Below are 25,104 nucleotides of genomic sequence, written 5' to 3'. Positions count from 1 at the left end.
TCTGTTTTGCCTAATTTTCAGAAATCCCAGTTATTTAACCTCAAACGTGGCACCCGTCAAGGATACCCCTTAAGTCCCTTTCTCTTTGATTTGGCTATAGAACCTTTGGCAATAGCATTCCGAAGCTGTCCTGAATTGACCGGGATTTGGAGGGGGGGGTGTTGAGCATAAAGTTTCTCTATATGCTGATGACTTATTACTTTTTCTTTCAAATCCGTCTACATCCTTACCTCCAATGTTCTTACCTCTTGATCAGTTTAGCCAGTTTTCTGGCTATAAACTTAATTTACATAAGAGTGAACTTTTCCCAATTAATAAAGAAGCACAAGAATTAGCATTTCGTGACCTCCCTTTTAAAGTAGTTCATAATCAATTTACTTATCTTGGGATTACAGTCACAAGGAAGTTTAAAGATCTTTTTCGTGAAAATTTTGCCAATCTTTTATATACTACAAAACAGAGTCTGTCACAATGGTCACCTCTATCTATGTCTTTGGTAGGTCGTATTAATGTTGTTAAAATGTATGTTCTCCCTAAATTTTTATATTTATTTCAATCAATCCCAGTTTTTATTCCTAAAACTTTTTTTGATTCCTTAGACTCTATTATTTTGTCATATCTGTGGAAGAATAAGCGTTCCAAAGTTAATAAAGTTTATCTTCAAAAATCTAAAAAAGCGGGTGGCATGGCCTTACCTAACTTTCGTTTATATTATTGGGCAGCCAATATATGTTGTGCTGCCTTTTGGTCTTTTTTCCATAACCAACCCGAGTGCCCTAATTGGGTGGCAATGGAGTTGAGTTCCTCTAAAGATTTATCTATTTCTGCACTTCTTGGCTCTGTACTCCCTAGTAGTTTGTCTAGATTAATTGTTAATCCTCTTGTTAGACACACTTTGCGAATTTGGGCTCAGTTTAGGAAATTTTATGGTTTCTATGGTTTTTCCTCTTCTAGCCCTATCTTACATAATCACCTTTTTTTACCTACTATGTATGATTCAGCATTCCATGATTGGTAAAGGAAGGGCATTAGACATTTTGAAGATCTTTTTATTGATAATCACTTTTCAATAGCTTTCTGCTAAGTTCAATCTGCCTAATGCCCATTTTTTTAGATATCTCCAAATTAGACACTTTATTAATTCTTTAATTCCTAACTTCCCTGAAATGCCTGAGAAAAATGTTATGGATTTCTTTCTTTCTATTAATCCACTGGGTAAAGGTTTAATATCATTTATTTGTGATAAATTAACATTCTTACTGTGGATAAAATTAGAATGGCTTGGGAGCATGATTTAAATATCTCTTTATCTGATGAGACTTGGGACTCGATTCTCAAATCGGTCAATTCAACCTCTCTTTGTGCTCGCCATTGCCTTTTACAGTTTAAGATTGTTCATTTAGACCATATGTCTAAATCTAAATTATCTCGATTTTACCCTAATATTAATCCTATTTGTGATAAATGCAAAAGGGGCGAGGCCTCTCTTATTCATATGTACTGGTCCTGTCCTAGCTTAGAGAAATTTTGGAAAGATGTCTTCATAACTTTATCCTATATTCTGAATCACCACTTAGAACCTAACTCTTTAATTGCTTTGTTTGGTTTTTTGGGTGAGACAGATATATGTCTGAGTTCGACTAAGTGTCGAATATTATCTTTTGCTTCTCTCCTGGCTAGACGTTTAATCCTCCTTAGATGGAGAGATGCTGCCCCGCCCATGCATGCTCAATGGCTTAATGATATTATGTCCTACTTAGACCTTGAAAAAATTCATTATTCAGTTCTTAATTCGGATATAAAGTTCCATAAGGTCTGGGGACCTTTTATTAAGTACTTTCATAACCTTCCTCTTAATTAAGGTTTTTTTTCTTCGGTCCCTTGCTTTCAGCTCTTTTTTTTGGTAGTAGGTATTATTATCTTCTGTTTTCAAGTGTATTTACAGTTTTGGGGGTTTGAATGTCCTGATTCTCTATATTGTGCTGTGGTTGGTCTGGAGTTTTTTTTTGTTGTGGGGCTTGGGGAGGATACTAACTTTACATGACTTCAATTTGGGTGCTTTCTCAATTACCTTTTTTGTATTATATTATTATTGCATGTTTATTTTTGCACTGTATTAATTTTCTTCATTTTGGTTTGGGTTTTTTTTATCTGTAGTGATGTAGAAAATGCATAAAAAACCAATTAAAAAAAAAAAAGATGTACAATAGACCCAGCACTGACCATTGTGGCACACCACTAGTCAGAGAGAGAACCATATATTAACACTTACTGGTTTTTCTCCAAAGTCAATGTCAAATCCATTGACTACTTCATCCTGAATGCCCAGCGACCTAACCTTTTGGATCAGCCTGACATATGGGAATTTGTCAAATGCATCTCAGATTATTGGATTTTCTCCACATTTAGAAAATAGTCTGCACATTTATTTCTACTAGCAAAGTGCACAACCATGTATTTTCCAACACTGTATTTCATTTGCCAATTTCTTGCCCATTCTCCAAATCTGTCTAAGTCCTTCTACAGCCTACCTACCTCTCCATCAATCTGCATATCATCTGCAAACTTGGCAGCGAACCCATCTATTCCATCACCTAAATCATTGATATACAACAGAAAAATAAGCAGTCCCAACACTGAACCCTGTGGAACACCGCTAGTTACTGGCAGCCAAACAGAAAAGGATCCTTTTATTCCCACTTGCTGCCTCCTATCAATCAGCCAATGCTCTAACAATGCCAGTAGTTTTCCTGTAATACCATGGGCTCCTATGTAAGCAGTTACATGTGTGGCACCTTGTCAAAGGCCTTCTGAAAGTCCAAATATACCACATCCACTGCATCCCCTTTATCTATCCTATTTGTAATCTCCTCAAAGAATTCCAACAGGTTCATTAGGAAAGAGTTTCCCTTAAGGAAATCATGCTGACTTTGCCCTATCAATTGACTCCAACACCTTCCCAACCACTGAGGTCAGGCTAACTGGTCTATAATTTCCTTTCTGCTGCCTTCCTTCTTTCTTAAAGAGTGGAGTGACATTTGCAATTTTCCAGTCCTCTGGCACCATGCCAGAGTCCAATGATTTTTGAAAAATCATTATTAATGCCTCCACAATCTCACCTACTACCTCTTTCAGAACCCTTGGGTGCAGTTCATCTGGTCTGGATGACTTATGTACCCCTTAGGCCACTCAGCTTTTTGAACACCTTCTCCCTTGTAATAGTAACTGCACTCACTTCTCTTCCTTCATATCCTTCAACATCTGGCACACAGTTAGTGTCTTTCACAGTGAAGACTGATGCAAAATACTCATTTAGTTCATCTGCCATCTCCTTATCCCCATTATTATTTCTCCAGCCTCAATTTCTCAAGGTCCTGTACCCACTCTCATCTCTCTTTTATTTTTTACATACTTGAAAAAGCTTTTACTATCCACCTTGGTGTAGTTTGCTAGCTTGTTTTTATATTTCATCTTTTCCTTCCTGATGAGTCTTTTAGTTGCTCTCTGTAGGTTTGTAAAAGCTTCCCAATCCTCTGTCTTCCCACTAATTTTTGCTTTGTTCTATGCCTTTGACAAGGTCCCTCACGAGAGACTCATCCAGAAAGTCATGAGGCATGGGATAAGTGGAACCTTGACTGTTTGGATATAAAATTGGCTTAAAGGAAGAAAGCAGAGGGTAGTTGTGGAAGGAAAGTATTCTGCCTGGAGGTCGGTGACTAGTGGAGCGCTGCAGGGATCTGTCCTGGGAACCCTGCTATTTGTGATTTTTATAAATGACCTGGATGTAGAGGCAGAAGGATGGGTGAGTAAGTTTGCGGATGACATGAAGATTGGAGGAGTTGTGGATGGAGCTGCAGGTTGTCGAAGGTTACAAGAGGATATAGATATAGACAGGCTGCAGAGTTGGGCAGAAAAATGGCAGATGGAGTTCAATCCGGACAAGTGTGAGGTGACGCATTTTGGAAGGACAAACCAGAAGACTGAGTACAGGATTAATGGTCAGTTACTTAAGAGTGTGGATGAACAAAGGGACCTTGGGGTTCAAATCCATACATCCCTCAAGGTCGCTGTGCAGGTTGATAGGTTAGTTATGAAGGCCTATGGGATGCTAGGCTTCATTAACGGGGGACTGAGTTCAAAACTTCCTGACGAAGGGTCTTGGCCCGAATCATCGCCAGTGTTTCTCCTTATAGATGCTGCCTGGCCTGCTGTGTTCCACCAGCATTTTGTGTGTGTTATCAAGAGTAAAGAGGTCATGTTTCAACTCTACAAATCTCTGGTGAGACCGCACTTAGAGTATTGTGTTCAATTCTAGTCACCTCATTATAGGAAGGATGTGGAAGCTATGGAGAGGGTGCAGAGGAGATTTACCAGGATGTTGCCTGGTTTGGAGAACAAGTCATATAAAGCAAGGTTAGCAGAGCTGGGACCTTTCTCTTTGGAGTGTAGAAGAATGAGAGGGGACTTGATAGGGGTCTACAAGATTATGAGAGGCATAGATAGAATGGATAGCCAGTACCTGTTTCCCAGGGCACCAATGGCAAACACCAGAGGGCATATGTACAAAATTGAGGGAAGTTTAGGGGAGATATCAGGGGTAAGTTGTTGTTTGTTTGTTTTTTTTTTTTTACACAGAGGGTTGTGAGTGCCTGGAATGACTTGCCAGGGATGGTGGTGGAGGCTAAAACAGGGGTATTTAAGAGCCTCTTGGACAGGCACATGGATGAAAGAAGAATAGAGGGTTATGGGGTAGTGGGTTTAGTACTTTTTTTTAAAGATTATATGGGTCGGCACAACATGGAGGGCTGAAGGACCTGTACTGTGCTGTAGTGTTCTATGCTTCTATGCCCTCTCTTTTATATTAGCTTTGTACTATTTTGCCATTTTGAGTATTTCTTTGTTTTCGGAATACATCTGTCCTGCACCTTCCTCATTTTTCCTAGAAACTCATGCAATTGTTGCTCTGCTGTCATCCCTGCCAGCATCTCCTTCCAGTTTACTTTGGCCAACTCCTCTCTCATACCACTGAAATTTCCTTTACTCCAGTGAAATATTGCTACATCAGACTTTACTTGCTCCCTATCAAATTTCAACTTGAACTAAATCATATTGCGATCATTGCTTCCTCAGGGTTCTTTTACCTTAAGGTCCCTAGTCACCTCAGGTTCATTATTTAACACTCAATCCAGTATAGCTGACCCCCGAGTAGGCTCAATAACAAACTACAGTCATCCTTCAGTATCCGCGGGGGGATTGATTCCAGGACCCCCTGCGGATACAAAATCCATGGATGCTCAAGTCCCTTATATAAAATGGCGTAGTATTTGCATATAACCTACGCACATCCTCCTGTATACTTTAAATCATCTCTAGATTACTTATAATACCTAATACAATGTAAATGCTATGCAAATAGTTGTTATACTGTATTGCTTAGGGAATAATGACAAAAAAAAATGTCCGTACATGTTCAGTACAGACGCCACCATCGTAGCTCTTCTGGGAACTCTGATGCTGCCTCGGCATCAGCCAATCCTGATTCTCCTGTGATCTTTAAGTTCTTGAGGCTGTAGCACTTTACATAGCAGCCGGCCATCCCTTATTAGCCTTAAACTCCTTCCTCTTGCTCACAACACAAGTAGTGAACAAATGAGACGCGAGGCGAACAATGCTCAAACAATGAATGCTGGAGAGAGACTGAGGATCTGTGAAATGTGGGAGGCTACAGCAGGGTATGTCTACACATCACTTCATTTGCGTGGATTCAGCATAGTGCTCGGCACGCGGCAAATTCAAGTGTTGCATTTTAGAACTTCCTGGAATTGTTTTTTTCGAATATCTTTGATCCGTGGTTGGTTGAATCCGCAGATGCGGAGGGCCAACTGTACTTTAAGAAGCCATTTTGTAGGCATTCAACAAACTCACTTTCTTGCGATTCATTTCCAACCTGATTTTCCCCAATCGACCTGCATGTTGAAATCTCCCATGACTATCATGGCAGATTAAGGGAAGTCTGGATAGGTACATGGATAACAGAGGTACGGAGGATTATGGTCCAGGTACAGGTGGATGAGACTAGGCTGGCACAGACTAGTTGGGCCAAACTGCCTGATTCTGTGCTGTAGTGATCTATGACTCTAAATCTGTACTTCGTGATTGGCAACTTGAAATATTTCTATCTGCTTGTGATGTAACATTTGGTTTCACACACTCCACAAGAGGCAGATTCAGCCATGACAGAGAAAATTTCAAGGGTTTCTATAATTAAAAGAAAAACGATAGCAAGGGACAAAAGTGGTCATCTTAAAAATCTGTACCTTCATCTGTGCATGGAACTGAAAGAGGTGGGGCAATGATTATTTTTTACTATCTATATTTACTTGGAAGACAGACTATAGAACTCAGGCAAATGAGTAGTTTGGTCATGGACTATATCAAATTTATGGAAGAGGAGCTGCTTACTGTCTTGAGGTAGATTATAGTGATAAATCTCCAGGCAGAAATTGCAGGGGCCCTGGCAGAGATATTTAAAGTGTTCTTTGCAGACAGAGGCAGTTAGGTTGATTGTTGCCACAACTGGCAATGAACAGGTCAAAATTAACCCATAGTTTAATATATTTACTGGTTGGCACAGTCTGCTTCCATAAGAAATCTGAAAGCTGAGAGTGCATAAGAAATCCTGCACTGAGAGTATCTTCATAAAAACTGAAAAAACGAGCCAGCAATCTAACATTGGTTTTCCTGACACACAATTTTTCTAAGAACTCAGGTAGAAAATTGGATGAGACATTGGCTTTGTGGGAGAAGCCAGAGAATGGTAGTAGATGGCTGCCTCTCTGACTGAAGGCCTGTGACTAGCGGAGTGCCGCAGAGATGGGTGCTGGGTCCATTGTTGTTTGTCATTTACATCAATGATCTTGATGATACTGTGATACACTGGATCAGCAAATTTGCTGACACCAAGATTGGGAGTGTAGGGATCTGGACCAGATTGAAAAATGGACAGAAAAAAAGGGCAGATGAAATTTAATGCAGAAAAGTGCAAGGTATTGAACTTCAGTTGGACCAACCAGGGTAGGTCTTACACAGTGAATGGTAGGGCAGTGAAGAGTGTGGTAGAACAAAGGGATCTGGAAATACAGGTCCATAATTCATTGAGATTGGTATGACAGGTGGGGTGAGTTCTAAAGAAAACTTCTGGCACATTGGCCTTCATAAATCAAAGTATTGAGTACTGGAGATAGGATGTTATGTTGAAGTTGTATAAGACATTGGAGTGGCATAATTTGGAGTATCATGAGCAGCTTTGGTTACCTACCTACAGGAAAGATGTAAATAAGGTTGAAAGAGTGCAGGTTGAAAGGTTGAACAGGTTAGGACTTTATTCCTTGGAATGTAAAAGATTGAGGGGAGATTTGACAAAGGTATACAAAATTATGAGTGGTATAGATAGGATAAATGCAAACAGGCTTTTTACCACTGAGGTTGGGTGGGACTACAACCAGAGTTCATGTGTTAAAGGCGAAAGGTGAAAAGTTTAAGGGGAACATGAGGGGAAACTTCTTCTCTCAGAGGGTCGTGATAGCGTGTAACAAGCTGCCAGTACAAGTGATACATGTGAACTCGGTTTCAACACAAGAGAGTTTGGGAAGGAGAAGGCTTTCACTCTGCCTCCTCTTCCAGTTGCCTATCACCTTTCTCTACTACCCATAGTGCTTTCCCCTTACATTCCTTCTTCACCTTTCCTGCCTATCCCCTCCCTGCTTCCCCTCCCTGACCCCTTGATCTTTCCTCTGATTGGTTTTTCACCTGGCACCTACCAGCGTTCTCTTTCCCACCCTCCTCCCACCTTCTTTATGGGGCCCCTGCCCTCTCCTTCAGTCCTGATGAAGGGTCTCAGCCCGAAACGTTGACTGCTCGTTTCCATGGATGCTGCCCGACTGCTGAGTTCCTTCAGTTTGTTGTACATGTTGCACTTTTCTATGACTCCTTGAACAGACTTTCTGAGTTCACAGTCAAGAATTTATCCAAGTATTTCATCAAGAAATACACAATTTATACAATAATTTTGATGCAGTTCTTGCTTCACAGAATCATATAAGGGCTAAAGCTGCCACTGTGTATTGAAGCTTTATAGACACTAGTCAGGCCGCACGTGGAGTATTGTCAACAGTTTTGGGCCTATCTCAGAATGGATGTGCTGTCACCGCAGAGAGTCCAGAGGAGGTTCACGAGGATGATTCTGGGAATGAAGGGGTTAACGTATGAGGAGTGTTTGGCAGCTTTGGGCCTGTCCTCACTGAAGTTTAGAAGAATGAAGGGGGATCTAAATGAAACCTACCAAATGCTGAAAGGACTAGAGAGGGTGGATGGGGAGAGGTTTCCTCTGGTGGGGGTATCTAGAACTAAAGGACATAACCTCAAAATTGAGGGCATGACCTTTTAGAACAAAGGTAAGAAGGAACTTCTTTAGCCAAAGAGTAGTGAATCTGTGGAGAGGCCACAGAGGCCAAGTCCGAGGGTAAATTAAAAGCAGAAGTCGATTGTCTCCTGATCCATCAGGGTATCAAGAGATATGGTGAGAGGGCAGGTGTATGGAATTGAATGAGATCTAGAATCAGCCATGATGAAATGGCGAAGTGGACTCAATGGGCTGAATGGCCTAATTCTGCTCCTGTCTTATGGTCTTACGGTATCTCATTCTACAATAACATTGAAAATCCTTACTCACTTGTTAAAATACTGTTTGAGGATCAGTTAATTAAAAGATGACATAAGCTTTAGACATTGATGAATTGTCAGATAAAGAGTCCACATGCCACCCTCATGCATTAAATGTCCTGAATGCCAACATTGTGTAAACCTGATAGCACATTTTAATCAGTGTAGCTGCTTCCTCTGCAGTTTTTTATGGTGCCTGATCCCATTGGTCTGTGAGAATTCAATGAAGTGCAGATAACACATGCTGCAATAATCATCTCTTCATTGACAGCTTCTGCTTTCTGGCTTGACTGACACTAAGGGAAATAAGGCTAGACAGATAAGATACAGTGTTGTTCCAACTTACTGCGACTTTGGCAAAGTAGCCTTGGAGCTCAGAATTTAATTCAGCTTGGGAACAGCAAGCAATTAGCATTCTGATGAGTGGGAGGAAACGGGACACAATTGCAAGGCAGGCTTTGCGTCTGTGCTGGATGATCTGACCGACCTTTTATGGCCAGCCTCCATTGTGCACCCTGTTATGTCTCGAAGTTTAAACATAGGGCACTTATTTCTGATGCTTCACTCAGCCGGATGTTATTTACTGCAACATGCTCCCTACAAACCTACAAAAAAATGGAAATTACCTTCCACAGTTTCGCTCTGCTGGAAATTTTGCAGCTGCCCCACATTACATTTGCAATCTCAGAGCAGAGTACTCACTCAACAAGGATCTTTGACATAAATTCATCCACAAGAAGTTGAGATTTTCAAATCCTCAGACATTCCAGATTTCCCAAGGTTACACATTGTTGAAATAGCCCAGCCTTTGCCTCGTAATGCTCATCAAAGCAGGAGCCAACACTTACCCCTTTACAAATGGACACAGCTTCTTTGGACATTGATTTGGGATAAGTTACATTATGTTCCATGATAGACTGGAAAAGCTCATCTTCGTCCTCACCGTCAAAAGGAGGCTGCAGGAAATGACATATGGAAAGCAGCAATTAGACCAATTACATCGATTTAATAAAGAGGGAGAAATCAGCGCCTGCTGTGAAAAGGTGCAACCAAAAACTAAGGGCAGCATGGACTCAGAAACAGACGCAAACGTTCAGCTGGACAAATGCATCGAAACTTAGATCCAGAGACATGCATGAGTTCAGACAAATACTGTACATAAAACCAAACAGCCATGCACATGTGTGCACACACACACACACACACTCTCAAATCTGCACATAATCACCAGCTCCATGGTACTTATAAATTGCCAATTCTATTATTTTTTTCTTATAAAACATGCATTCCAAGTTCTTCTCCAAGTCTGAATAATTAGATTCTTACCTGTCCTGCCAGCATTTCATACAGTAATACTCCATACGCCCACCAATCCACTGACTTCCCATATGGTTGATAGGCAATGATCTGAAATGGTAGGAGTTATTTTGTTTTATAAGATGCTACATCAACAGAAAAGAACCTGTTTGAAATATATCAAGATTTCTGTCAACTTCTTCAAAAAAGTTGACAAGGCAGTTAGAGATGTGTCAAATCAGAGTGCTTTGTTAGCATGTTCAGCAGACACCAAGTGGGCCACTGTCTCCTGAATCTAGAGATGGAGCTTCAATCCCACCTTCTGGTGCTTTCAGTGTGGAGTTTGTATGATCACTCTGTGTCTACGTGCTTTCCCCTTCTGCTCAAGTTTCAACCTAAATTCCAAAGACATTTGGGTTGGAGGTTAACCACCAGTGTAAGATGCTCCTAGTGCATGACAGAAATAGAATCTGGAGATCAGGGTTGATGGGAATGTGGGTAGAAGAAAACTAGACGCATGTGGTTGGACTGGATGCACGGACAATACGCTCTGTGACCAAATATTCAGTGAATGGACTGTATGACATGCCAGATCAGTATGGAGAGCGTAGGCCAAAAGGCCTGTTCCCCTGCTATTCACTCTGTAACCCAGCACTAGCTCTCCCACCAGATAAGCACAGAGAAGTAAGGCAAAAAGACCTTCCACAAATCAATGCTACTTAGTGCTACCACTGCTAAAGCCTGGTGTAGACTGATTCCAAAGTGATAACGCTCCAGTCATTATCTGATGCACAATGATAATCCTCCAGCATATTCAGCAGGACAACTACTCTGAGATTATACAGCATGAGATGTCCAAAAGCAGAGACAATGGCAGCAGCTCACAGTAAACAGTGGGTTCACACCGGAGAGCACCCATTGGTGCGACAACACAACCAGGGTAACATCACTGACCACAGCAGTGTGATAAACACAACCAGGGTAAAAGCACTGACCACAGCAGTGTGACCAACACAACCAGGGTAACAGCACTGACCATCGCAGCGTGACCAACACAATCATGATGACAGCACTGACCACAGCAGTGTAACCAACACAAACAGAACCACACTTCACTGACCACAGCAGTGTGATGATCACAACCAGGATAACACAACTGACCACAGCAGTGTGACCAACACAACGAGGATAACACCACTGACCACAGCAGTGTGACGAACACAACCAGGATAACAACACTGACCACAGCAGTGTGACCAACACAACCAAGAAATGGGAAATGATGACGTTGTATTACACAGAGGGGAGTACTGGAGGCTGATGAGGAGCATGAAGTGTGTTTTCCAGGCATTGAATGAACTCACCTAACTTGGGCTGTGACATCAGCCTTTCCCTCTCAAATTACCTGCCCAACTTTTCCCTTGCACGCTGCCAACAGACTTATGGAGTAAACAAACTATCAGAGTAGTAGAAAATTGGAGGGAAATTTTGATTCTAAAGACGGTCCAGTGTGGCGATTTTTGAAGAGGAGGTGTGAGATGAAAGATGAGGGTTCTAGGCCTAAACTTACGGACAATGCAGATAAGGTTAGTGATGAAGAAATACAATCTTCTGAGTCATTTCACTACACTAGTGCAACAATGAACACAAAATGTTCATCTTCATAATGAAAGCTACTTATCAATGGGTTTTACACGGACTGGTGATCTAAGTTGTCCTATTCCATTGTGCCTAGTCTGTAGCAGACAAATTACAAATGTAGCAATGTCTCCAGCAAAACTGGAAAGACACTGAACTACAATTCACAGCCATATGAGATGAAAAAGTGCTGATTAATTTAAATCCCTATTAGAACCTCAAAACAAACAGATTAAAGCTTTTGAAAATAAAGTCACAGTCAGTAAAAGGTATAAAGAATCAAGTTATTTAGTAGCTTTATACCAGTTCACTAAAGAATGTTTTAAAAAAAAATGTATGAAAACCTGGACCAGTCTGCTTCTACACACAGAAATCCAATGGCTTAGCAGAGGAATTCTCAACAGGGCTTTTGAGCTGAAAGGTGAATTGCAGAAGAACTCTCAAATAAATAGTAGGACATAGACCATAAGACATTAGAGCAGAGTTAGGCCATTTGGCCCATTGACTCTGCTCTGCCATCCAATCATGGCTGATCCTTTTTCCCTCTTCACAACCCCAATCCTCAGCCTTCTCCCCAGAACTTTTGATGCCATGTCCAATCAAGTACCTATCAATCTCTGCCTCAAATACACTCAATTACCTGGCCTCCACAGGTGCCTGTGCTGACAAATTCACCACCCTCTAGCTAAAGAAACTTCTCTGCATCTCCATTTTAAATGGGTGCCCCTTTATGCTGAGGCTGTGTCCTTTTGTCCTAGACACCCCCACCACTCTGTCTAGGCGTTTCAACATTCAAAAGGTTGCAGTGAGATCTCCCCCTCGTACTTCTAAATTCTAGTGAGTACAGATCCAGAGCCATCAAAGGTTCCTCATATGATGACCCTTCCATTCATGAAATATCCTTGTGAACCATCTCTAGACCCTCTCCAATGCCAGAACATCTTGTCTTAAAAGAGGAGCCCAAAACTATTCACAATACTCAAGATGCAGCCTCACGAGTGTCTTACAAAGCCTCAGTATCACATCCCTGCTATTTTATTCAAGACCTCTTAAACTGAATGCTAACCATTGCATTTGCCTTCCTCACCATGGATTCAACCTGCAAGTTACCCTTTAGGGTGTTCTCCACAAGGGCTCCAAAGTCCCTTTGCAACCTCAGATTTTTGGATTCTCTCATCGTTTGGCTTTTAATTTGATGGTCAAAAATCACAATTTTCGTTTCATCATACCATAGAACCTTCTTCCAGCTGAGTCAGAGTCTCCCACATGCCTTCTGGAATCTCTAGTTAAGATTTCATGTGATTTTTTTCAACAATGGCTTTCTCTTTGTCACTCTCTCATAAAGCTGTGACTGGTGAAGCAGCCGGGCAACAGTTGTTGTATGCATAGTGTCTCCCATTTCAGCCACTGAAACTTGTAACTCCTCCAGAGTTGACATAGGACTCTTGATGGCCTCCCTCACTAGTTCCCTTCTTGTACAGTCACTCAATTTTTGAGGATGGCCTGCTCTAGGCAGATTTACAGCTGTGCCATATTCTTTCCATTTCTTAATCATTGACTTAACTGTACTCCAAGAGATATTTAGTGCCTTGGAAATTCTCTATTATCCATCTCCTGGCTTATACTTTTCAATAACCTTTTTCACAGAGTTGCTCAGAGTGTTCTTTTTGTCATCATGGTGTAGTTTTTGCCAGCAGTTGGACCTTCCAGATACAGGTATATTTTTACCACAATCAATTGGAAACCTTGATTGCACACAGGTGATCTAAATTTAACTAATTATGTGGCTTCTAAACCAGTGATGATTTGGTGTGACATATTAAAGGGGGGAATGAATACTTATGCAATATATTATTTTGTGTTTTATACTTGGAATTAATTAAGATCACTTTTTAGAGATCAATTTACACTTTGACACAAAACTGTCTTTTTCTATTGATCAGCGTCAAAAAAGCCAAATTAAATTCACTGTGATTCAATGTTGTAAAACAATAAAACTTTGAAAACTTCCGGGGTGGGGGGGTGAATACTTTTTATAGGCACTGTACATGTTTCTGTGTAAGCACATGCTCAAATTTACAGTGCTGTCAGTTTACTGCAGCTATGCACTACAAGCTAGCACCATACCTCAGGCGCGATGTAGTCAGGTGTACCACAGAAGGTCTTGGTCGTCACTCCATCCCACATATTCTCCTTACACATGCCAAAATCAGCAATCTTTATGTGTCCTTCTGAATCCAGCATCACATTGTCCAACTTCAGGTCTCTGTTAGAGCATAAAGTGCAGATAGTTATATACAAACTTTGCCTACATCACTTATATTGTCAATAATGTGCAAGGCAACCAGATCTTCTGCCAGACTCTGTCAGCACATGTGGTCGAATTATATTGGGCTGCTGTCCATCAAACTCACCATGGTGGAATGGCTCATCATCAGTGGTCTTGGCTTGTTTGAAGGGAGAGGGAGGATCATTGGCCGAGACTCAAAGGTAGATCAGATAGATAGAGGGATGAGCCAAGACCTTCCAAAAAGGAGCATTGTTCTCTGGGAGGCAGCAGGAATAGATATGGTTTGAGGAGCACTACCAGGCACAGCTTCCAGAGGCTATTTGTCTGTAACAGTTGGAGAGAGCACAGGTAGATATTCATGATGTGTGGGTTACAGCTGCTGAGGTGGGGAGAACTGAAATGTCAGCTGTAGCTGGAGAACTGGTATTGGGGAAAAATAAATGGTGGATGAACTGAGTAAGTATTTTGCATCAGTCTGAAGGTAGATTTGTCACCTGGACTACACCCCAGGGTTCTAAAAGAGGTAGCTGAGGAGATTGTGAAGGCATTAGTAATGATATTTCAATAATCACTAGATTGGTTGGGAGAATGTTGGAGGCCATCATTAAGAATGATAGTTGGGGAATCATGGAACCACGTGATAAAGTAGGCCAAATTGAACTTAGTTTCCTTAAGGGAAAATCTTGTCTGACAAATCTATTGGAATTCTTTGAGGAAATAACAGGCAGGATGAACAAAGGAGAGCTTACTTGGATGGAAGGACTTCGACAAGGTGCTGCACATGAAGCTCTTAACAAGACAAGAGACTATGGTATTACAGCATGGACAGAAGCAATACAAGCAAAATGCTGAAGGAACTCACCAGGCATGTTTGTGATTTGAGCATCTACCGAAGACTGGCTGACTGGCAGGAGGCAAAAAGTGGGAATAACAGAGCCTTTTTCTGGTTGGCTACCGGTGATTAGTGCTGTACTGCAAGGGTAGCTGTTAGGACTGCTTCTATTTACATTATATGTCAATGATTTTGATGACTGAATTAATGGCTTTGTGGCCAAGTCTATGGTTGATACAAATAGAGGTGGAGGGTGAGGTAGTGTTGAGGAAGCTCGGGGTTTGCAGAAGGACTTGAACAGATTAGGAGAATAAGAGGCAGTTGGAATACAGTGCAGGGAAGTGTATGGTCATACACTTTGGTAGAAGGAATAAAGGCATAGACTACTTTCTTAAAGGGGAGAAAAAGTTTTAAAAAAACAAAGGGATTTGGGAATCTTCACGCAGGATCCCTAAAGGCTTACTTGCAGGTTGAGTCGATGGTAAAGAAGGCAAATACAATGATAGCATTAATTTCAAAAGAACTAGAATATAAAAGCAGTGAAGTAATGCTGAGGCTTTGGTCAGACTGCATTTGAAGTATTGTGAGCAGTATTGGGCCCCTTATCAAAGAAAATATACACATCTAAGGAGGTCTGAAGAGGTTCATGAGAATGATTCCAGGAATGAAAGAGTTAACATGGTGTGTTGGATGGCTCTGGGTCTGTACTCGCTGGAGTTTAGAAGAATGAGGGGGATCTCATGAAACCTATTGAATACTGAAAAGCCTATCCAGAGTGGATGTGGAGAGGATGTTTACTATACTGGGTGCATCTAGAACCATCAGGTACAGCCTCAGAATCGAGGGGTGTCCATTTAGAACAGAGATGAGGAGGAATTTCATTAGCCAGAGGTAATGAATCTGTGGAATTCATTCTCACAGATGGCTGTGGAGGTCAAGTCTTTGAGTGGAGGTTGATAGGTTTTTGATTAGGGTGTCAAAGGTGGAGAGAAGGTAGGAGAATGGGATTGAGAGGAATAATAAATGAAAAGTAATGTAACATTCAGGCAAGATGGCATCTGTGTATAATGCTCCTTTGGTCGACATCTCCTGGACAGATTATGAAATCATATATTTCATTTCTTTGATGTCTTTTATGTTTATTTCTTGTCTTGAATGTGATTCTGGAACTGTGTTTTGCTGATTGGAGATTCATTGGGTGCTTCAGCGCTCTGCAGTCTCCAAGAGGATTCTGGGAGACAGAGACAGCATGCACGAACCTTGTAGCGGGCAGATTGCAGGATGGGGCAGAAGCCCACATCCGCTCCATTTTGCAGATTAAAGTGACAAGGGAAATTGAAGCATCGAAACGGGTTGCTTGCCTTTTGATCAGTTACTTTGTACTGGAGAGAGCCTGCTGCTACACCTGGAGAGTGTTGCCTAAGTTTTTTCTGCATTTTGGATGTGGACTTGGACTATAGACTTGCTTTAGTCTTATTGTATTATATTCTGTTTTATCCCTCGATCTTGTTTTTTTTGTGTGCGTAGGAGGGATTTGGGGGTTGATGATTGTGTTGCATTTATTTTTTTCTTGGTTTCATGGCTACCCAGAAAAAATTAAGTATTTCAGAGTTGTATACTTTGATAATAAATGAATCTTGAAATCAGCCATGACAGAATGGCAGAGCAGACTCAATGGGCTGAATGGCCTAATGTTGTTCCTATGTCTTATAGTCTTGGGGGCTGGAGGAGAACTGAGCCCACATCCATCAAGAAACATCTCAAACCCCTAAAAGGGACAGGGCACCTACTCAGACAGTAAAGTCAGTGAGTGCTAACAGCTAACTTTGGGCTTTCTGAAGACACAAAGGGTTCTCCCAGGGACATAGAGCTGAACAGCAGAGTCTAGGCCAAGCAAAACCTGGGCTGCTGTGGACTTTCTACCAAAGATCAGTGGGGAGAAGCAGGGGGAGCAAGGGAAGTGTGCATTGGTCCTTCTTGGACCCTGCACTGGAGTACAAGGCGAGCAGTAGAGAAGGGACAAGGGGTTGGGAATAGAAAACTGGAGTATACAAGTCTCCCTTTAGCTCAACTGGATGATGTCGGCCAAGGTTATCTGAGCAGAAAGGAGGGTTTGGGTGGGGGAAGGAACAGCTTAAACAGAGACTGCAGGGCATCTTGTTGATGGTGTACACTGCAGCTACTGCAGGCCTGTACTGGAGAGACACTTGCAGGTGGAGGTGAGAAAGATGGGAAAACAATACAGCTCTGCCCATTCCAACAAGTTTCCTCCGATAACCAACACCAAGCTAGGTAAGCACTAACAGTTTACATCAGAGATTACCTGATGCAGAGTCCAGCTGTGAGTTGAAGGAAGAGTGAGGTGAATTAGGTTGGTATGAACCCTCTCTGTGTGATCTCATGTCTGGCCCAGTGTGAGAAAGTTATTGGGCAAATGTATTCCATAATGTAATGTGTCCCCACACCTTCCCATGCTTTCTCCAAAAGCCAAAGTGGAAAGTAAGTGGAGAGTTCTTTGCTGAATATTGGTGGGGACAGGGAGGACACTGTGTGAAGATGGAGCTGCCTGTGGCAGTGAGGCAGCTTCAGGACCACAACATCTGTTAATCATACATCCAGCTAGGAGCTGCCACACTCACCTGTAAACAATGCCATGATTGTGCAGGAAGAACAGGCCAACAGCAATCTCTGCTGCATAGAATCTAAAAATAACAGAGGAAAGTAAACAACCAGAGCAGAACCAGTGCCCCTGGCACTCTACACTTGCCTGACCTAGAAAAGCAAGGTTAAATTCAGGTCTAATTATCATTCAACTGTACATATATATGTGGTGCATTTAATATTTCAATAGTATTGAGTAATATTGTAAATATATTGTTCGATTAAGCATTCTTTGTTTGCTTGCATATTTCATTACAGGTTATATGTAAGAACTACATGAATGGAGTATGCCATTACACCACCACGTCATATGTGTGTACCTCACTAGCAACATTAAGTAGCAAGTATCCTGGCATCTATGTTTTCTTTCAGTTTGTTTCTGGAGTTAGAAAACATAACAGTATACACAGCTAAACGAAACAGCGTTCCTCTGGGACCAAGCTGCAGTCACGCACAGGACGTACAGCCACAAAAATAATATTAGCATGGCATGTTGTCCTGGAGCTATGCTTCTGCAAGAACAAGGACGCAGTGTTGGGTCAGCCGCAGGTGAAGGCAATTCAGCTCGTCTTCCAGCAAACACCAGAGAGCAGCGCCGATGAAAGAGTCGGCCTGCAGGGGCCAGCCCCCAAACCAGCAGATTTCAATGTGCCCACCTTGCCTCTGTTTTCTCCCACGATGCCTCCTCCCAGGGTGGCTGAAATAGGAGTTGCTGTGCACAAGGTTCTGGTCCGCTCATCAATCAAAGCCACATAGCTCCACCGCCATTGGTCTTACCACTGGACCAATAGACCCAGCTTGAAGTAGTTTGTATTTACAATGTTCCACAGGGTCTTACAATCACAAGAAAATATTTTAGAGGCACAATTTCACCATTTGTTGGACCCGGACAGGCCGCTGCAATCAAGTGAGCCACCATCTTACCGGAAGTCTGATCGTATGTAGAATCCGAAAATGATAGAATCCTCGTGGGTAGAGTCAAGAAACTGCAAGGTAAAAGTACCCATACCTAAAGTATATACATGATTCTGAATGTGGAGTACAAATTATAATGGGAAATAGAAAAGGCATGTAAAGTGGGGCACGTTTCAATAGTCATGGAGGATTTCAATATGCAGGTAGATTGCAGAAAATCAAGTTGGCAACGTATGCCAAAAGACTGAATTTGTAGATTGCCTATGAAATGACAGCTTAGTACAACTTCTGCTTGAGCCCATTAGAGAAAATGTATTTGGAATTAATCAGAGTGGGTTAGGGATCTTAAGGTAAAGGAACTCTAAGGAGACAGTGATCATAATATGATATGATAGAATTCATACTGCAGTTTGAGGGAGAAGATAAAAGTCAGGTGTATTAGTATTACATTGGAGTACAGGGAATTACAGTGCCATGAGAGAGAAGCTGGCCAACGTTGACTAGAGGGAGACACCAGCAGGGATGACAGCTAAATAGCAATGGCTAGAGTTATGGAAGCAATTTGGAAGAAACAGAATAAATATATCCCAAAGAAAAAGTATCATAAAGGGATATTTGGAAGGGCAGGTACTGTTGAGGAAGCAAGGAGTCTGCTGAAGGACTTCGATCAGCCTTTCTCAACCTTTTTGCCCTGGAAGAACCCGAGAAATAATTTTCAGGAACTCCTGCATCTGTAGCTCATGGTACGTTAACGTGCTCAGTAAGTTGTAGCTATAATAATCCAAAAATAATTGTCAATGCTCTTTTGAGTGGAGAATGGATATTTAGCCAAACTTTCTTGAAAAAAAAAGTTAGTTGGGCTTAGTTTACTTTTCTTGAAATTAATCTCTTTCTTTCCCTTTCATAAATTTAAAAAACTTAAAAGGCAATCATAATAAATTTCACAATTCTGGGTTGAACTTGACATAAGCACACATGGATTTCACTTTCAACTGAAATGAGACGATTTCTGTCCTTGCTCTTGATACTTGCTCACTCATGTAAGAAGTTGAAAACTGTAAGAAAAAATACATTGCTTTCCTATGAATGGCAGGATACTCTTCTTTTACAGAAATCCAGAACTGTCTAGGAGTAATTCAGCAAATCTGATCTTGAGTGCATGATCAGGCTGCAGCTCAAAGTTCTTCCTCTTCTTTCAAAGTCATTTTCTCAGGCTGAGCAGAAGATTCAAAAAAAGTGTCCTTCACCCAGTTATACACTTGTGTTGAAAGGGAGTAAAAATACTGTTCAAGTCAAGTCACTTTTATTGTCATTTCGACCATAACTGCTGGTACAGTGCATAGTAAAAATGAGACAAAATTTTTCAGGACCATGGTGTTACATGACACAGTACAAAAAACTAGACTGAACTACGCAATAAAAAAAACAGAGAAAGCTACACTAAACTACAGACCTACACAGGACTGCATAAAGTGCACAAAAAAAGTGCAGGCATTTATAATAAATAATAAACAGGACAGTAGGGCAAGGTGTCAGTCCAGGCTTCGGGTATTGAGGAGTCTGATAGCTTGGGGGAAGAAACTGATATATAGTCTGGTCATGAGAGCCTGAATGCTCTTTTCCCTTTTCCCAGATGGCAGGAGGGAGAAGAGATTGTATGAGGGGTGCATGGGGTCCTTCATAATGCTGTTTCCTTTGCGGATGCAGCGTGTAGTGTAAATGTCCGTGACGGCAGGAAGAGAGATCCTGATAATCTTCTCAGCTGACCTCACTATCCGCTGCAGTGTCTTGCAATCTGAGATGGTGCAATTTCTGAACCAGGCAGTGATGCAGCTGCTCAGGATGCTCTCAATCTTGTTCTGTAGTTCTTCCAGGTGGTTTTCAATAAGACTCAAGAATTTCTGATATCCTTCCTCACTCTCAAGCCCAAACAGCACTGGAAACATTTCAAGATTTCCTTTTGCAACATGGTTTTTCCAAAGATTCAGTTTCCTTTTAAATCCAAGAACCTTGTTACTTCAAGTATCTGTAGCCTTTCTTCATCTTCAAAGCACTCAGCAAAATCTGGCCTACTATTTTCTTGAAAGTACTCCTGCGATTTACCTTTCAGCTCAAACACCCTGTTGAGAACTGTTCCTCTGGTAAGCCACCGGACTTCTAAATGTTGCAGGAGATTGGTGTGCTCTTTGTCCAGGTTTTCACAATTTTTAAAACATTCTTGAGTGAACTAGTCTTTAATAAATTTAACCATTTTTGTAGCATCATCCAGAACTTTTTTTCATTTCATCTCCAAGAGTTTTTGACATTAGCACCTCTGTGAAAAAAGCAGTGCATTGTGACGACGTCAGGATTTTCTCTTTTTATAAGAGAAACAAAGCTACTCACAGAGCCAACCATTGCTGAGGCACCATCAGTACAGATGCCAGCACAATTCCTCCAAGAGAGACATTTTGATTCCAGATATAAAGACAAAACATTAAATATACCTTGGCCTTTGCTTGTTTGGGGCAGCGCTTTGCAACAGAAAAAGTTTTCTAGAATTTCACCATCATTTACAAATCCTACAAACATTACAACATGACATTTATTGGTGAAATCTGTTGACTCATCAATCTGGATAGAGAAACTGAAAAACAGCAGCCAATCACACAAAACCTCTTCAGCATCATCTGACATGTCATCAATACGTCAATTTATTGAACTGTTTGAGGGTGAAACCTTTACAGCACCCAGAGACCCTGCCCACTGTAACCTCCAGTTCTAATGCCCTTCCCTTGGACAACATCGGTGGCATGGAGAGGAGAGACTTGCAGCTTGGGCAACTGTCGGTCTTCCATAAAAAAAATGTTGCCCAGGAAACTTTCCAAGGCGCAAATCCATGGTCTATCAAGACTAATGCAGGCCTATAAAAACCTCCAGTGATCCCGCCCACACTATAACCCCCCCCCCCCCCCCGAGACCCTGCTCACCACACTATAACCCCCAGAGACCCTGCCCACTGCACTATCACACCAGTGACTGTCCACCACACTGTAACCCACCCAAAGACCCTGTCCACCACACTATAACCCCCCAGTGACCCTGCCCTCAGAACTATAACCCCCAGTGATCCAACCCACACTATAACCCCCAGCGACCCTGTCCACCACACTGTAACCTCCAGTGATCGTGCCTACCACACTATGACCTCCAGTGATCGTGCCTACCACACTATGACCCCCAGTAACCCTCACTACCGCTCTATAACCTCCCAGTGACTCTGCCCAACACACTATAAACCCAGTGACCCTGCCATGAAACAATAACCCCCAGTGACCCTGCCACGCATTATAACTCCCCCAGTGACCCTTGTCCACCACACTATAACCCCCAGAGACTTTGCCCTCAGAGTTATAATGACCCAGACCACACTATAACTCAGTGACTCTGTCCACCACACTATAACCCCCGATTACCCTGGCATGACAGAATAACCCCATCGATCCAACCCAACACACTATAACCCCCCAGTGACCCTGCCCACACTATAACCCCAGTGACTCTGTCCACCACACTATAACCCCGTGACTCTGCCACGACACTATAACCCCCAGTGACCCTGCCATGCACTGTAACTCCCCCAGTGACCCTATCAACCACACTATAACCCCCGATTACCCTGGCATGATAGAATAACCTTCAGCGATCCAGCCCAACATACTATAACCCCCAGTGACCCTGCCCACACTATAACTCCAGTGACTCTGTCCACCACACTATAACCCCGTGACCCTGCCACCACACTATAATCCCCCATTAACCTGCCATGACAGATAACCCCCAGCGACCCAGCCCAACAGTTTGTACCCCCTCCCTAGCAGCGCACATTTCCTCCGTGTGCTCCGAGTTCCCTCTATATTCCAAAGGTGTACATTTCGGGTTGGACTAGTAAGTTGTGAGCATGTTATGTTGGCACAGTAAGCATGGCATCTCTTGCAGGCTGCCTCCAACACAATCCTCTTTGTACCAAGTGATTGAAGGGTGTAAAATGTGATTGCTTGGCTCAAGAAGTGGTGATTGCCCTGGGAATTATGGAGCAGTGAACCTCTCTTCAGTGATGTGGGAATTATTAGAGAAGATTGTTCAAGACCAGATTAATGAGCATTTGGAAAAGCACAGCCTGCTTAGGGATAGCGAGCATGGATTTGTAAGGCACGGGTCGTGCCTCAAGATCCTGACTGAATTATTTGAGAATACGACTAAAGACATTGTTGAAGTTGCAGTGGATGTAGGGCATATGGATTTCAGTAAGGCATTTAATACGCGTCCCCGTGGTAGGCTCATTGAGAACATCAATCGACGTGAGATCCAGGAAAACTTCACTATGTGGTACTGAAATGGCAGAGGGTGGTTGTAGATGAAGTGTATTCTGCCTGGAGGTCAGTGACCAGAGGTGTTCCACAAAGATCTGCTCTAGGACCCAGGATCTTTGTAATATTTATAACCTACTTGGGTGAGGAAATAGAAGGTTAGGTTCATAAGTTTGCAGAGGACACAAAGATTGGTGGTATTGATAATAACCGCGGTTTCAATGCCAAACTCTACAACCTTTATCAGGAATGACGCCTGGTCATATCTTATCCGGTGGGATTTATGCCCACACCATCTGTCCCTCCTGATTGGTTAGTCCTCATCCAATCAGGTTTATGCTGTCGTACCTTATTTGTAATTGGATTCCAGTTCATACCAGCCCCAAGGGGGCAAGAGAAAGAACCCGCAGCAGTCCTGGACAGACTACACGAGAGGCTCGGCAACCTGGCCCCCGTACCGACTTCACAGCACAGACGGACCCCGACCCATGTACCCAAAGAACTGCAGAACTGTAAGTTTGTGTTTGTATGAAGGGGCGGACACTGGGCACCGCTACAGCGGCTGTACGAGGGGCCGTTCAAGGTGATCGACAACAATGGGTCCACGTACGTTCTGGACAGTGGGGGGAAAGAGGAGATTTTCACGGTGGACCAACTCAAACCAGCCCATGTGGACGGTGCAGCCGGTTGAGGGTCAGGCACCACGGCGCAGAGGCAGACCTCCCAAACAGAGGCTGATCCAGACTGTGGACATTGGGGGGGGGGTTATGTGGCGACTCACTTTCTGCGCAGGCAAACTGGCTCACAAATAGCCAGCGTGCGGGGAGAGACTTTGGTAATGCACCTCTGACGTCATTTCCGCCCGGAGAGGGCAGGCGCTAGGGATTAAATGCCAGCGCCGCGAAGTTTGAATAAACTAGTCTTGAAACGACTTCTGTCGTTATTTCAGTGCTGTGTGTAGCACATCGCTACAACATTACAGGATCCTGTAGCAGTTTAACTCAATCTGATTACTTACACAATCACAATCAAATGGTAAATATCATTCATCAAAATCTCGCTTTAAAATACAAACTCATAAATTAAATCACACCTTACTATAAATATAAGCCTGATCTACTTTTACAGCTAGAGTGCCACAAATTATATTACCACTGGGACCTCTGCTTTTTGTAATTTTTATTAACGACCTGGATGTGGGGGTAGAAGGGTGGGTTGGCAAGTTTGCAGACGACACAAAGGTTGGTGGTGTTGTAGATAGTGCAGAGGATTGTCGAAGATTGCAGGGAGACATTAATAGGATGCAGAAGTGGGCTGAGAAGTGGCAGATGGAGTTCAACCTGGAGAAGTGTGAGGTGGTACACTTTGGAAGGACAAACTCCAAGGCAGAGTACAAAGTAAATGGCAGGATACTTGGTAGTGTGGAGGAGCAGAGAGATCTGGGGGTACATGTCCACAAAGAAATGGCAGCCGAACTTACTAAGTGTTTTGCCTCAGTCTTCACTGTGGAAGATACCAGAAGAATGTCAAAGATTCAAGAGTGTCAGGAGCAGAAGTGAGTGTACTGGCTATTAATGAGAAGCCAGTGTACAGGCTATTAATGAGGAGAAGGTGCTTGGGAAGCTGTAAAGTCTGAAGGTAGATGAATTACCTGGGTCATATGAAATACACCCCAGAGTTCTGAAAGAGGTAGCTGAAGAGAATGTGGAGGCATTAGTAATGATCTTTCAAGATCATTCCACATGGTAGGCTTATTCAGAAAGTCAGAAGGCATGGGATCCATGAAGTTTAGCCAGGTGGATTCAGAACTGGCTTGCCTTCAGAAGGCAGAGGGTTGTGGTGGAGGGAGTACATTCAGATTGGAGGGTTGTGACTAGTCGTGTCCCACAAGGATCTGTTCTGGGACCTCTACATTTTGTGATTTTTATTAATGACCCAGATGTGGGGGTAGAAAGGTGGGTTGGCAAGTTTGCAGATGACACAAAGGTTGGTGGTGTTGTAGATAGTGTAGAGGATTGTCGAAGATTGCAGAGAGACATTGATAGGATGCAGAAGTGGGCTGAGAAGTGGCAGATGGAGTTCAACCCGGAGAAGTGTGAAGTGGTACACTTTGGAAGGACAAACTCCAAGGCAGAGTAAAAAGTAAATGGCAGGATACTTGGTAGTATGGAGGAGCAGAGGAATCTGGGGGTACATGTCCATAGATCCCTGAAAGTTGCCTCACAGGTAGATAGGGTAGTTAAGAAAGCTTATGGGGTGTTAGCTTTCATAAGTCGAGGGATAGAGTTTAAGAGACGCGATGTAATGATGCAGCTCTATAAAACTCTAGTTAGGCCACACTTGGAGTACAGTGTCCAGTTCTGGTCGCCTCAGTATAGGAAGGATGTGGAAGCATTGGAAAG

General features: G+C 42.5%; 1 protein-coding gene across 2 annotated transcripts in view; it reads right to left on the bottom strand.

The window, feature by feature from the left end:
- The window catches only part of LOC140735836 (protein kinase C beta type), a 372,385-nt gene that overhangs the window by 42,342 nt on the left and 304,939 nt on the right, over positions 1-25,104 (bottom strand). For both annotated transcript variants that reach the window (XM_073061348.1, XM_073061347.1), the window contains exons 12-15: positions 17,417-17,479; positions 13,783-13,921; positions 10,048-10,128; positions 9,570-9,677 (exon numbers count right to left, since the gene is read on the bottom strand). In XM_073061348.1, the coding sequence (XP_072917449.1) occupies positions 9,570-9,677; positions 10,048-10,128; positions 13,783-13,921; positions 17,417-17,479 (391 nt within the window). The remainder of the gene's footprint in view (positions 1-9,569; positions 9,678-10,047; positions 10,129-13,782; positions 13,922-17,416; positions 17,480-25,104) is intronic.

Source organism: Hemitrygon akajei, chromosome 11 (assembly GCF_048418815.1).
Source record: "Hemitrygon akajei chromosome 11, sHemAka1.3, whole genome shotgun sequence".
Taxonomy (NCBI): domain Eukaryota; kingdom Metazoa; phylum Chordata; class Chondrichthyes; order Myliobatiformes; family Dasyatidae; genus Hemitrygon; species Hemitrygon akajei.
Note: the sequence above shows the minus strand (reverse complement) of the source record. Positions and strands in the feature narration are given on the sequence as shown.